The sequence below is a fragment of the Eptatretus burgeri genome, chromosome 1 (assembly GCF_056783735.1).
Source record: "Eptatretus burgeri isolate ZD-2024b chromosome 1, Ebu_testis_v1, whole genome shotgun sequence".
In the NCBI taxonomy this organism is placed as follows: domain Eukaryota; kingdom Metazoa; phylum Chordata; class Myxini; order Myxiniformes; family Myxinidae; genus Eptatretus; species Eptatretus burgeri.
The window spans coordinates 105,103,988-105,119,786 of NC_140961.1; the positions used below are offsets into that span (position 1 = coordinate 105,103,988).

At 44.0% G+C, this 15,799-nt stretch overlaps 1 protein-coding gene across 1 annotated transcript in view; it reads right to left on the reverse strand.

The window, feature by feature from the left end:
- LOC147035111 (cysteine and glycine-rich protein 2-like) overlaps window positions 1–15,253 on the reverse strand; it is a 35,181-nt gene extending 19,928 nt beyond the window's left edge. Inside the window, exons 1-5 of the mRNA XM_085893751.1 lie at window positions 15,112–15,253; window positions 6,379–6,512; window positions 3,647–3,815; window positions 595–733; window positions 388–481 (exon numbers count right to left, since the gene is read on the reverse strand). Of these exons, the coding sequence (XP_085749877.1) occupies window positions 388–481; window positions 595–733; window positions 3,647–3,815; window positions 6,379–6,484 (508 nt within the window). The 5' untranslated portion in view covers window positions 6,485–6,512; window positions 15,112–15,253. The remainder of the gene's footprint in view (window positions 1–387; window positions 482–594; window positions 734–3,646; window positions 3,816–6,378; window positions 6,513–15,111) is intronic.
- Between the last annotated feature and the right edge of the window lie 546 nt (window positions 15,254–15,799).

The following is a 15,799-nucleotide window of genomic DNA, read 5'->3' on the forward strand; positions in this document are numbered from 1 at the left end:
GAAAGATATGGATCCTTATCGATTGGATAATGTTGCATAAGACATTGAGCAGATTAGCGTTTAATTGCTCACCCAATCGGTACACGTTGTGAGCAACGATATCTGTAGTGCGTATTAAATTAACAATTTTTCAGAAAATATCTCCCAGCAATATTTCTTCATTTATTCAATTCAATGTCTTAAACCATAAACAAGTCGATTCTGAATACAAGTTAAGGCCCAATCTTCCAGGGGAAAAAAAAAAAAAGTATCGACTTAAAACACAGAAAAGTACAGCACTTAAATAATCATTCATGGTGAGAAGCCTGGGAATACCCACATCTAATACTCACAGCTCCTACAAATAATTAGGTCCCGTTCTCCAAAATGGTCCCCCTCACAACTCACCTTTGCAGTAGATCTCTCCTTCCTTGTCGGTCACAGTAGTCGACTCAAGACCTTTCCCACACTTGGCACAGCGGAAGCAACTGCGGTGCCAAACCTACGAAGGCAAGTTTCAATTATGCTCATCTGGTATGTTTTCTGCATGTTGAAGTCGTTTCAATAACCACAAAACAAACAATAATTTGTTAAATTTCATACTACTAGTCGAACCTTGCCAGCTGCTATGATCTTTTCAGCAGCATAAACCGATTTGTTGCAGCGCGAGCACTTTTCTGCCCCTCCAAGAGACTCGCCAGTCTTGGAAGATGCTGATGAGTGAGATGCATTGCCACTGCCCCATGTCTTTGGCCTGCACACAATTAGCTCTTAAAGATCTTAAAAAAAAAAAAATAAAAAAATAAAAAAAAAAAAATAAAAACAACAACAACAACAATAAAAAGGCTCATTCTTCCAACCACCCACTTCCCAGAGGCAGTGTAGCATTTTGACGACAAAGACAAATGACTAGATCAGACCTGACAAACTCGTATTTTTTATTTTAAAGCATTCCTAAAGATGAAGAAAGTATAAAAAAAAAAAAAAAAAAATAATAATAATAATAATAATAATAAACAAGAAAGGAAATCCACAATTCTCTATTAGATTGGGATATTTCATTTCCAAATTCCACTTTACACATTACATTTAAGGAATTTACATCATTGAAAGGGTAATCAAACGTGAATCAACTAGAGAGTTCATAGAACATGTTACCTCACAAAGTGTTTAACTATCCATTCAATATAAATAAAATGATTTCAAAGTCCATTAAAAATTCCAGAAGTTTAGCACAATTAAAGCAGTGTTATACACCACCCATATTTACCATGTCCAAATACTGCAAACCAAGGTTATTGGACATGATAAAGTGATTTGTGTTCTGCAGTGTTCAAGTTTACAATTCAATTTAAATAAAATAAAGATTGGAAAAGTCATATAAAATCTATTCTGGAATTTGCCGCCATCGACGTGGTGTTCATTAAATCACCAACACATTACATTCGTTCTTCGTACCCGTTTGTGTCCTTTATGACATACTTATTTTATTTCAAGCCTCTCTGCGCACGTAAAATCGGGACGAAGTCAAAGCTAATATACAGGTTTGTTTTCCGATTTATGTTAAAAAAAAAATAATATTCAATTTCAATTGAGTGGTTCCTTGACCATAACATGTTTGGAGACAGACGGACGGACGAACATGAACCAATTGCTTAACCCCACCTTTCGCTTTGCGTGTGCAGGATAATAAAATGGTGAAAATTACCCATGCTTTGGAAATTACCATCCACTGAAAAAAGAAGCATTAAAGATTTTTTGTTTTAACTCGAAGCAAAAACAACCTTTAAAAGATGGCATGGTGAGAAGAAAGAGCAAACCATCGAGGCCAACATTGAAACAATAACAAATTCAGAATTGACAGTTCACTATACCATGATAAGCAAGTTAATCAATGGCTTGGGGAGGAAAACAAATTGGGATAAGACCTACATGTCTATCAAAAGTCCAAATGAAAAGGAATAGTGATGTCTGGTGAAGGAACAACGATACACATTCCAAATCATGAGTAGATGGGTATGGCTCTGTGGATGATGCTGCTCAATGGAGTTTTGATAATAGAGATCACTAAACGACCCGTGAACCCGTTGGGTTCCCGTTGTGACAGCGGTTGATAAAAATAAGAAAGAAAAGATAGCTCCAATGAACTATACCACCGAGGTAGTTTGCATTGATCAAATAATCCCGACGAGTACTTGACTGAATCGGAAATTGATTTTTTAATAATTTTTTTCGTTGTCAGATTTCAATGAAACTTGATATTTCACATCACAGAAGAATGGTGAATAAGGTGGCCCTAAAATTTTTGCGCAATGGTGTACCGTTTTGGCTGTATTTCGGGAACATACATATTTCCATACAAGATGAGTTTTAGTAATATATAGGTGAGGTTGGAGTTATTGTTGAAGCAGTTTAGGCGAGTGGTTGCAATTAATTCTGTATCTGCGAGGATAATTTGTCTCGTCCTGAAGAGGATGTGAGATAATCATCTATCCTGGTATGTTTCGTATATAAATATAGCAGGAGTGCCTGTCTGCCTGTCCAGAGATACTATCCAATTTATGAGCTGTTCGCCACATTGTTTTCTAAACTACAGAGCCAATTTTTTTTTTTCCACAAGGTGTGTGTGCGTGCTAATATTACCATTTTGTTTTTTTATCATGATAAAAGTCTTGGATGTTTATTGTTTACATTCATACCTCTTATGTGTTCATTATATTCATTTATCAGGTTCTGTAGAGGGGGTAACAAGACTTTGTAAACACCCTGCAGATTATTAGCCAAGAAGCATTGTAAAAGTGTTACCTTCGAAGTTGTTTGTCAAATGGATGCTCGTGAATGTACCATTGATGTTTCTGGGTTAATTTTCCTTTTGATCTACAAATATGGAGCTGTTCAGGAAGATGTTCCACCAACTTCAACGACTTCCACAGGAGGTTTATTTGTATTTAAATGTCTGGTAATCGTGCACGCACGCACACCTCTCACCTAATCAACTAAACCCGGGTGGCAAGGATTATATAAACAATTCACACCTCCCACACTCCTCTAGTCAATGAAGCTGCATAAAGCAACCCAAGAAGGCCAACACAAGGTAAGCACTTTGCTGTTTCAACCCCTTCCTGGAGTTCCTCCACAGCAAAAAGACATTCACAAATCGTACACACATGAGAATCCCAATGCTACACACTCCTTCAGCTGCCGGACCGGTTTCATCGCTTACTGGTGAATAAATCAGCAACAGCACAGACAGCAATGCCTACCAATACAATGAGCCTCATTGGTAAAAAAATAAAAATAAAAATAAAATGAAATAAAAATAACGGACAGACAACCTAAAAACTTAATGTTTCCAGCCTTAGGCTGCAGAGGCATAAAAAAAAAGAAAGCGCATCAAAACCAAGTATTTCCAAACTTCCATTCCAATAGTTTTAGGAAAGTCACGCAGCACTAAGAAATGAGTCACTGCACCAGCTGAAAACTGCATAATGAAGCACTCAACCATGCGAATTAAAGTTTCCTCACAAAGGATCTTCAAATGTTGGGGGATACTTTTTAATCCCATCAAAGACCAACCTACCTCCTCCACCTTGCAATGAATATTTGACTTGAATTCATCAAGTAAAAGCTTTGCTATCAGATTGAAGCTCACACATCCTATACTTACTGAGGTTGTGTTATACCAAGATGCGCTCCAGCATCCATACTCAAGCCTCCACTTCCCCCTCCAAATCCATAGCCTTTGGGTCCATACTTTCGTGAATAGCACGATTTACAGTAGATTTCCGATTCGTGTGTGGCAATGGTTGTGCTGTCCAGGCTCTTTCTGCACACCACTGCAACACACAATGGGAGTGTCAAAGGTCAGTTTGTCCCCATCTGCAGGATGTGGCTCAACCAAGGGGAAACCAAAGCTTATTTCAATCACTTAAATATAAACAAAATGGTTTGTAATGTTAAGTGGTTCACACATTTTGTTTTTGGAAAATTTGCAAAATTGGCAGCATTTGATAAAGAAAAATAAATAGGCCCGAGTGGGCCGACGGTCATCTCAAAGTTGTAATTCAGACCTCAGCTGAATCCAAAATCTGGGGAATAGAGGAAATCCTCAGAAGATTTGGAGGCCCATGGGCCCAAATTCGAAAAAGAAAGGAAAATTTGAACTGAGATTTGAACCCACACTGACTTGATCTTGTGGAACCAAAACTTAAGATTTGGTGAACCCACCCCGATCCACAATTGGAAAAAAAAAGTCAAAGCCCGAGCGATTGTGCAAGCTTCTGCCTTGTATTAATGTGTGAAGTTTCAGAACAAGCAGCTGGGTGAAAAAGTCGTAGCAGCAAAAATAGCGAAAAGGTAACCGACGATCGGACTGACATCACGACCTATTTTATAAGGTAATCTGTGAGATTGAGATGAGAATACTGAACAAACAAGCATGGAGTCAAGCTAATTAGCAAAGCATGTTCATAAGTTAAGTTTCATCCACGTTTTCATTATATGTGCAACCTCACAAGACTTAACTGGCCTGACACCAATTGCTGCACTTGCAAGTTTTTTTTTTGCCAGCAATGAGACAAACTTTATAACCTGCATAGACAAGGAATTTCCACCATTTTTCTCCCTCTTTGAAATAAAGTAGCGAGAGACAGCATTGAGTTGGCTGCAATGGCCCTGGTCTTTTCATGTGTGTGGGGGAGGGGGGTTTGAGGTTGGAGAGGAAAGGAACAAGCTCAAGCACAAGAGGCCAAAAGAACACAAATGTAAAACTGGAGAATGATGACGACAACGGACGACGTTCAGTTTGACATTTTTAAAATGAAATAGGCAAAGTCTAGAAACGAAAGAAAAAGGACAGACCCAAATATTAAAGCGACTTCACCACTTAAAAATAAATAAAGTGGGTGGAGAGAAAAAAAAAAAAAAAAAAAAAAAAAAAAGAGGAACCACAACTTGCAAAAGAAGGGGTGGGCTTGAGAAGGTTTAATTATATGGTTATAAAATAGCACAAGTAAGGAAGGAAGTTTAAAAGCTATCCAGGAATGAAAGGAAGTGAGGAAGAAGTTGCCGCATCAGAGAAATACAATTTCCAGGTGAGAGTAAAGGGAGAAGAAACGTCTTGGATTTTAAAAGATTATTTACAGCGAGAGTGAAGGAGGTAAAATGGGAGACAAGAGACAGAAAAGACAAATGAGATGTGGGACTTAAAAAGATAAGGATAACGAGGAAGGAGCGACTTCGATTGTTAGTTTGTTTCATGGACAAAGACAAAAAAAAAAGGAAAAGGTAATGATTTCCAGAAGATATTGAGGGGTCACATATAATACCCTGTAAATAGTGGGGAGGGGGAGGATGGTCCCTGGTTTTGGTGACTGTCAATAGGTCCAGTGTTGAAAACCATGGACTTCAACACAAATCTAGGTTTCTTTTTTGAAAGCCTTGAATCGCAAGCATTGCGAGAAAGGCATCCAGGAAACTTAGCTTCCTCTTTAAAAGCAGGAACTATGTTACAAACTGCATTGATACAAGTTGGAGGTTTATATTTTATTTTCTCATGGATGTGCCCATTTATTTGATGGATGAATAAAACTATTACTCGGAACAAGCACTCATCTGCATTTATTACCCTGCTTACATCAAGGTTGCTTTTGGAAGCGTTGCATCACCATAATTGATGGAAAGGCCTCCAAGGAAGCTTGGCCTCTTCAGAAGCAGCAAATTACACTGAGCCAGCTGGGACTCCTTTGAAAGCAAAAGCCCAGGTTATAGACTCAGGATAGATTACTGTTCTCACATAGGAGGGTGGTGCTCCTCCTCCTGTACCATATTCAGGCCAAAGTAATCAGGCCCATTAACAACAGATCACCATTGGGTTGTTTCACCACAGGTTATTTTGTGTTGTTGTTGGGGTGGTAGACAACTCCACATTGTCCACCACCATGCTTCTTCAGCAGAATGATCAGGGAGGGTTCACCATGATAAACTTAATTGGCCTCTACATGGCATGTATGAAGAATCACCTTGCCTACCTGTAGAATGCAATGACAACCTCATTCAATCCCCCACAGATCGGATGTACTTTCAAATTATTTGCCCTCATTTTCCCTTAGATCATTTACTCAGTTATCCAACCTCCAAGCTTTGTTGCTGGAAGTGGAGAAGGGGGCTGGACAGGCATTTGCATGATGAAGACTTTGTCCCCTCCAATGCAAGGAGACAAAGAAAGAAAGAAAGAAAAAATAAATAAAAACCTGCAGCATTTCCACTTCTTGCTCAAAATTCAAATGGAGCTAGGCATAGAGGTTTCCAGTGTTATTACCAAGAAAATGAGTTTAACGGTCAAACGTCAAACACATCTTCAAGGTAACATGGGGGAAATAAACCAAGACAAGGACTCACTGCAGCGAAAGCAGCTCCGGTGGTAGTAGCTCCCCTCACACTGCACTTCCTCTGCATGGTAAACCACCTTGTTGCAGACACCACAAGAATTTCCACCACCCCACATGCTGCTCGATAATCTTGTGGCCAGTTTCCTGTTGGGGTGTTTGGCAGTTACATTTTAAATGTATTCGATTTGACCTTTGCATGAATGGAAAGAAGACTCCAACATAAAATTAGATGCAAATTTTGACCTCAGATTCATCCCAGTTTTCCTTATCCACAAACAAATGGAAGTCATTTCGAAGATCGTATTCAAAAATCAATGCTCAACCAACTCATACAAGAGTCCATTCAGCAAATGTCACACCTTTTTGAAATGCAATGAATGTTGTTTATGGTGATTATCTTACAAAGACAGATGGTATTATTACAGCATTCAGAAAACACAAGTAAATAAAAGACCCAAATCAAACCCTGTCCGTTCACATCGTATTCATATTGAACAAAGTTATTGAAAACTTTGGGGCCCACATCATTTATCAGTGGTCCTGTACTGATGAAGCAAATCCCTCTGGAATTTAGAGCAGGGATAACTCACCTACTGGAGGGCACAATGTAATAAAACATGATCAGATTAAAATACACAATTTGGTGTCTGGCTCGACAGGACGAAAGGCCACATTACAGGTTGTAGCAACTTAATTTGCCCCCCTCCCCAAGGGGGTTTTCCACCAAAGGCGAGATCCATATTAAGGTGCACAAGCAGAGTACCTGCCCGACAGGTGATCTTTTCCGTGCATGCAACACGCTCTTCTGATGCACACCTTTATTAGGGCTGTGTATAGGCAATAAACGTACAAAAAAAAGTGGGTTACGTGTATGAAACAAAAACATACCTTCGGCTTATAATTAAAAACGCCTCACTGCACTGGAAAACGTGGGGCCAGGAATACTGTACTGCAAATGGTGGTGACTTGCAAAACCCTCCACCACCTGGAGGCGGCGCTACACGACACAGAAAATTCACCTCCCAAAAGACCACCGGCAAAGATAAAAACACCCCCATACATAAAGTTGGGTCATGCAAATCCTCTGTAGCAAGTCTGGATGTAATTAGCCCAGAACTGTCAGAGTAGCGGGACAAACAAACAAACCCACAAACACCGGTCCATGAACTATCGGAAAGATGGATAGCTTATGGCGTTTCTCCAAGATAGCTTCTAACAACAAAAGTAACAATGATAATAGCATATTAATCCAAATAATAATCGCCCCTCATCAAGGGGTGTTTCCTCCTTGAATAAACACTGTGCCAACTTGTATAAAGATATTTTCGTGGAATTTCATGGAGCACCTCTACCAGAAGTAAAAACTATTATAAACCACAAACACGTGTGATTACCTTTTTCAACAGTCACTACTGTGGTTAAACACTAAACTAAAAGGGAGGAAAACCAGATGTTTATATGAAGATGTGTGTGTGTGTGTGTGTGTGTGTGTGTGTGTGTGTGTGTGTGTGTGTGTGTGTGTGTGTGTGTGTGTGTGTGTGTGTGTGTGTGTGTGTGTGTGTGTGTGTGTGTGTGTGTGTGTGTGTGTGTGTGTGTGTGTGTGTGTGTGTGTGTGTGTGTGTGTGTGTGTGTGTGTGTGTGTGTGTGTGTGTGTGTGTGTGTGTGTGTGTGTGTGTGTGTGTGTGTGTGTGTGTGTGTGTGTGTGTGTGTGTGTGTGTGTGTGTGTGTGTGTGTGTGTGTGTGTGTGTGTGTGTGTGTGTGTGTGTGTGTGTGTGTGTGTATATATATATATATATATATATATATATATATATATATATATATATATATATATATATATATATATATATATACATATACATATACATATACACATACACATCTTCTTCTTCTACTTCTTTCGGCTGCTCCCGTTAGGGGTCGCCACAGCGGATCATCCGTATGATCCGCATAGTGATTTGGCACATGTTTTACGCCGGATGCCCTTCCTGACAACCCTGGTCACCTCTTACGACACAGGGATATGGTACACCTATTTTAACTGGGGTATACACCGGCCCAGTATACTGGTACTCATTTTGCCAACCTCGGAAGGATGACAGGCTGAGTCAACCCCCTGGTGTATCAATTCAGTGGCCCAACGGGGCTTGAACTCAGGACCTTTTGGATCATAAGCCGCTGCCCTAACCACTGCCCCAACACATCAGGCAGATGTATGTGTACGTGTGTATGTGTATGTGTGCGCGTGCGCGTGCGCGTGCGCGTAGAATTTTTTTTTTTTTTTTTAAAGGAGCAAAGCAAGACCAACCAAGAAAAAGAGCAATCAGAGATTGCAGACCCTCATTCCCCATGAGTACTTGCAGGGTGCCAAGTTTCAATTTTTACTTTGGTGCGGTATCAGAGGTAGAGGTCCAAAGCTTTTCGAACAAGGCTGCCACACCAAAGGACTAATGACGTTATAATTATTGTTGCGGGCCAGGGTCTGGTAGAGAGAACGACCGCAAGGTGGGGGAATTTAAATCGTTTTCCACCAAACTCCCTGGAATTGTAGGCAGTCGCTAACGGATAATTCCACGACGGGGCAGGTCGCTTAACCGACCGTGGACGCCAAAACCTCATCTGCATGGCGTAGGGTCCTCCTGCGAGAACAAAGTTACCCAATTCACCACACGGTTTCAACTACCGGGGAACCACGCCCTCGATACGCCTTGCCCGAACCGGATCACTCTACCAACTACCTTTCCGGATCGGATGCAGTCGAGCGGCACTGCCAAGGACGTACCAGCTCGAAGGAATGGATTATTGGGAATAAAAACCCAGCTAAAAACTTAGATCCGAACCATGCTGGACCAATGGAGGAAAAGACAAAGACGAGCTAGGAACATTTCTACAATCATTTATTTACAATAGGCGAGGAAAAGCATGCGACACAGGAAAAAGGGTTTATTGGGTGTGTTACAAAGGGGAAGATGAGAGGTGTGGTGTTACAATTATGCAAGCAATTTACAAAAGCGGACAGTGCAGACTTAACACCAGACGAATAAAAGCAACAATTACAATATAGGTCGAAAACAGGCTTATCTAACAGACAGGCGTCACACACTCAGAAAAAATAAACCCAATGAAAAGAAAAGGTCTTCTGCAGCCAGAGTGGGAGTTGAGGTCACAGTTTAGGGTACCCGAGCATTCTGGGAAAGGGATGCTCCATGGTGCGGCATCCGACAAAGGTTGTGTAGTTGGTCCACAGCCGCACATGTGGAGATATTGTCCGCGAAGGAGCTCGAAAGGGAGAAGAGCAGAGTCCAAGGCGGGGATCAGCAGTAGCAGGACCAGACAGAGGCTTGTCGAGGTCCTGAGGATGGGAAACGTAGTCAGGCCGTCGAGGTGAGACGTGGGCAGAACCAAGCAGTGGGAACACCTTTACATCCAACCAACCCCGACTTCTCCCTTTCAAAAACCAACCACTTCGACCTTTCAAATCCACAACAACCTTCCTTCTTTCTCACTCAAAAACCCCTTGCATCCAACTCAACTCTGAGGATTGTCCCGTGCTTTATAGATCACAGAGTTCGGGGTGGAGCCGACGTCATTGTCCATCCCGATTGGATCGGGCCTTCATGTGGTCTGCCTTCCTGGGTGGGATTTCGGCCAGACACTGGTAAGGCCCGCCCACACCGCATGTCTGGGTTTAGGAAGGTGAATGGTGGCGCAGCTACGTAACCATCCTCGGGATTCTGCCTCAGAAAACTAGTCTCTGGGTAGGCGCTCGTCATGCTGTGGCCAGCGAAACGAGGGTAACAAGCAAGATGAAGGTACCCTGGTTCAAATAAAAGGGAAAATAAAATAAAAGGGGGAGAAAATGATTTATTAACCTAAGTAAAAGCCATCGCAACGCACTCCTTTGCTTTCCTTCTAAACAAAAGGAAGGGATCTATCTGCACGTTAATGGCATAACTAACTCAGGACAACTGTCTGTTGTATGCATATGGTTGCTAGAACCGCAACATTATCATTTAAAACATTCTACATGAGAAGTCGCACCAAAAGTGAAAAATACATCTCAATCAGAAAAGCAGTTGGAGAAAAACACGAAAGTTCTGTGTGGACAAACAGACACACACACAAAGACAACAAAACATAAAAGAAGACTATGTCATGCAGAGCACGATACTTGCAAAATCCATAAAACAAATTTGACCTCAAAAATAATTGGTGGTTGAATTCACTGAGCAAATATGCAACTCTTCAAACTTCAAGTCAATCGAATGAAAGTTGAGGATTTTAGAAATACTGTTGAGGATTAGACGGTGGCGGGATTTGCACCCTACTCTTGACAGCCAAATGTTGAAGATTCGGCATCACTTAAGAGCACTGCAGTCTCCGGGGTTACAACGCCAGCTAGTTCAGCACAGGTCTCAGGTCACGCGCCTCGGATCGCAATACCAAAGTACACCTGGGCCTTACCAGTTGAGGAAATAGACCCCGGCTACAGAATGGGTTTGTCAGAGACCAGGCGAAGTCTGCCAGTCCGTAGCCCGTTTGGTTTTAAATACAAATCGAGCGGATTGTTCCTCAGCATGGCACAAATAAACTCAAGGCGGCAACTTTTGTACAACTCAGCCAGATTTATTGGGGACACATCGGGGAACACGACACAAGCAAAGCATTCACGAACGTTATAATTAATCTATAACCAACTCTTAACTAGGGAGCTACGGATATGGGTTTCGAAGGGGGCCCTAGCAAAATAAACCTTAGGCCTGGCCACATGCAGACAAGACATGGAGTACTTGGTAGTGCCTCATAGATGTGAGGAAAAAAAGTGTCGAAGGCATGAGTGCGTTTCATGAGAAGCCGATGTCAACGGATTTGAGCGCCCAAGCTCGAGAATGCAGCGTGGAAAGATGGTGGTGACGGCCTCCTTTTTGTCGGCACTGCTAACGCACGCCGCGTGGCATGGCAAGATGGTGACATGCACTCCTTTTGCCACAATGCTCACACGGTGCATTCAGTCCCCGTAAGGTCGGCGGCATAAAAGCGAAAGATCTATGGTATGTTCCAGCTGGTTTCTCACAAGGTCCAGTATACAAATCCAGGCATGGCCTGTTCACCAGACTCAGTCAAATCTGGGTGTTGGGCTCTGCAGGCGAATCGATGGGATGGAAAGACATGCCGAGCCGTGCAGGGAGCAAAGACAGGTAGAGGCTCCGTGGTTGGGTTCAGGATGAACCTTTGGATCACCCGCACGCTGGGTCCATGGCCAAGGAGCGACAGCTCGTCGAGTCACTCATAAAACAGATCGCAGACTCGACACTAGAAGTTTCTCCCTTGCCTTCCTGGGGCTCGCTCTTCTGGACCGCCTCTGGGGATATGTGACTGGTCCATCTTTCGAGCCTGCAGCCGCTCTCCGCCAATCGGTTGCTGACACGTCTCATTGACCGAATCCGTCAGAGCGCTAGGCGGGGGGCTGGTTCCTAGGGGGGGGGGGAAGGAGAAAGAAGAAGAACGGCACCTCTCGGTATACCACCACTGTATGAACAATGGACAGCCTGCTACACCTCCCGACACACGTAATGTCGGATTACCAAACAACCTGGCTAAACATGCATTTAAGGGGGGATCTGGGCTAATCCTATATTTAATAACTCTAAGGGCCCATTTCCACAACAATACCACCTAAGTTGTTGACGTTTTGACCTCAAAAAGAAGAGGCTTCTTGCTTATGACAAACTCCACCATGTGGTGAAGTTTCATGAAGGTGGGTATAAAATTGTGACCTGTAGGCAGCAGACAGACAAACAAAGATAAACACACTGAATAACAAAATGGACGAACCAACATACTGTTACTAATTCTGGCCCACCTGGCGTGGGAGCGATTGCGCAACTCCAATCGCAACCGCGTCGCCCACCGGACGGACAATTCAGTCGTGATCCTCCTGGAACTACCGCCAGGAGCCAGTCACAGGTGGGGTTTAACCTCACCACGATCGTGCCAATTGCCCACATGCGCAGGATAGGGTTGCTCGCCAAATTCGACCTACCGAAGCACCTGCGAGAGTAGTTGACCGGGCGATCGTACCTCGCTGCAGGTCAGCCTAGGACATGAACCGCTTAAGTGGTCCGTTCCGTGCTACAGTGATAACCGAGCGGTGTGATCGCAGACCTCGACGGATCAGATTCCCTTCTTTACCTGGGTGTTCAAAACCCACTACTAATTTATTCCGCGATTCAAGATGGCACTTTCAAAAGGGAAAAAGACGATGAACGGGATACATTTCGCACAAGAACATTTATTACAACACACATATTCAGAAGCAAGGCAGTCATGCAATGTACAAGAAACAAATAGAAAGCGTTACCACCGAATACGAGCAATGTACAGTCACTTACACAGGTCTACTTAAAGAGACACGGCGCCACAGCAATCATACAAAAGCAAAGAAAAACCCTCCCCATAGGCAGGGAGGTAGACGTGGTTCGTAAACCTTTATGGCACGGGACCTGGAGGACCGAACGGGTCCCGTGAGACTGAAGGGTCTTACCCGAGCCCTCGTGGCACGACGGTGGGCAGGTCGCGACATCGACTCCCCACGGCCTTGCGTAGCTGCGCCTGACCTCGGGCCCCTGGCGTGGTCAGCAAGCTCTCTCCGGCGTTGCTGCTGGTGCTTCCACGACCCATGACCAACAAGGAAGGACTGAAGGGCAGAAGGGGCTTCAGGACCAGAGAAAGAGCGACGTCGACAACCCAGACAGAGAGAGAACGGCATCGACGACCCAGACAGAGAGAGTGAGAGCTCGACCCTGGCCATCAAGAGAGAGAAGCACTCGACCCTGACAGAGCTCATGGACCAGAGAGAGAGAGTGACATCGACGACCCAGACAGAGAGAGAGCGAGCTCGACCCTGGCCACCAAGAGAAAGGAGCACTCGACCCCGACAGAGAGAGAGCGAGCCCCGCGTGCGGTCCGCCTTGTACAGCGTGGGGCTCTGCCCTTCGCTCCTCTGTTTTTGGCTCCACCTCCCTTTGAGAAGGTTCCCGAAAGGGGCGTTCCCTCACCCCTCCGCCTCACGCCGTTCATCCACCAATCGGTGGCGAGCTGCCCTCCCCCTTTCCTTCACACCAAGCACGGGGGAAAATAGGTGGGAAAAAAATCCGCGTGCCCAAAAGGGAACTCTTTTGGTTCCCTTTTTCGTTCGACGGATTTTAATGCGGCTTGTTGCTTGCGTGGAGGGTTGTTCAAAATAACGATAGAAAAGAAAAAAGGCTATCTCAAAGAATCACACGAAATCCCTTTAAACAACGGTGGGGAACTATCTGCACATAAACTTAGCGTCATAACTGATCTAAGGACCCTTTATGGTGTATTGCGAATTTCCACAGCCGTAACAATACTTTAGAAAAAATAAAAATAAAAAATCTTCGATTTTGCAAGTTACAAGCAAACCCAAATGCAACTCTCTCCTTCGGAGAGGATAAAAATACAAAAATAATAATAATAATAATAATAATAATAATAATAATAATAATAGAGGCAATCATCTGCCCAGTTCACCCCCATGAGCACATCATACAGCTCCAAACCACCCACATTCACAACAAAACCCAAACGATTAACATTCTTACAATTCCACTTGGATTTCTCAACTGTTCAAGCACCAAAGATGTTTTTCAGAATTTTCTGATCAACATGCTGGTGATGACAATGCGATATAGTGCGAGCGACTTTGTTTTACTTCTCGAGTTCTTCATCCTGGTCAGGTATTTTTTTTACAAAGGAAGGAACTAAACACATGAAAACACTGAGACCCATTGCACGCCATACCAAACAATCTCACACACTGCAGTTTGCTTAAAAAGTTCCAACTGGGACACATCACATTGGAGCTCTCAAAACACAAGGAACTACAACCATTTGGCACACACATACAGTCGGACGTTTTCCCAGCTCATGTTGATCAACTTGTACTCCTCAATGGTTATAACCGAGGCTGACAGCATGACGTCGAGGTACATACACTCACTTGGGTTCGAATCCCACCCAAGTATAAACTGTCATCCCGGTGCTTCACAGGTATGGTGATTCATCGGTGTGTGTGTGTGTGTGTGTGTGTGTGTGTGTGTGTGTGTGTGTGTGTGTGTGTGTGTGTGTGTGTGTGTGTGTGTGTGTGTGTGTGTGTGTGTGTGTGTGTGTGTGTGTGTGTGTGTGTGTGTGTGTGTGTGTGTGTGTGTGTCGTCCCTCGGATGGACGTTAAACTAGGAGGGGGGGTGTTTAGTTACCAAGTCTCTTGTACAGCATTCGCCAAGTTCTTTAAGCACTCAAGCAAGCATTCCATTCCAAACCATTAAGGAACGGCCGGCTTGGAAAGCGCTAGCTAGCTGCTTGGTAACTGAACACACCGGAGTTCACCAATCATTTACGCACCAAAGAGACCGTTACAAAACAATCAGCAAACATTTTTTTAAAAGGTCGAGTGTCGTTATGTAAATTAATTAATTAAATGCGCTCAAGGCAATGATCCACGGGTGGTGCGAAGTGCGCCGCGCACGAGCCCAGTCGGTGGTGGCACGAGCCCAGTCGGTGGTGGCACGCCCTTGTTGATCGCACGAGGAAAACGATACCCCGGAGGAAACGGGTGGAGGTGCAGGTTGTGGATGAAGAAGACGGGTTAAAGGTCACGTTTTTGGGAGACGGTCGGGGTATCGTGACACGCGAGTACACGGCACGAACGCGCGGGTTTTACCTTCTTCGACCTTCGACCGTCACCCGGGAACCCGGGAACCCGCCTGGCCTGTGGAGAACCCCACTGGGTACCCAGGGTGAGGTTGACTCTCAGGCGGTGCTTTATAGGAGCTCGCGGGGATGACGTCACGGCTAGTGGGCGGAGCCTCCACCAAGACGGTGCCCCACCCCCACGTGCTCAGTGAGTCCCCCGTCCGAAGGAAAGACCGAAAAAGGACAAACTTGCGCTGCGCTGCACGGGGACGACCTCTTACCCTGATTCCAATCCGCCTATGGTTGGAGATCGTGAGTTCACGTGATGATTCCTTCATTTAAACAAACAAACAAACAAACGTGGAATGATTTTACAATTTGAACAGAACGTTCGAGCCAGAATTTTCGTTCATGACGTCATCGTGAAGGTGACTAATTAATTAAACTTTTTTTAAAAAGACGACAACAATGACGTTATGTATTATAATGTGATTCAAAGTTCCGAGTTTATTGTGGATAAAGGAATCCTGCTGTGAATACGAGTCCCACAGGTAGCGGCGCAAGCAGGTAGCGCACCTATCCTTGAACCTGTCTACCCTGGGTTCGATTCCCGACCTCACTCCGAAACACTCGCATTTAGGGGATTCGCAGGCAGGACGTCACGCATCACAAAGTGAACCGTCAAAGCCGGGTGTCCCGTCTGCTAGCATTCGGTT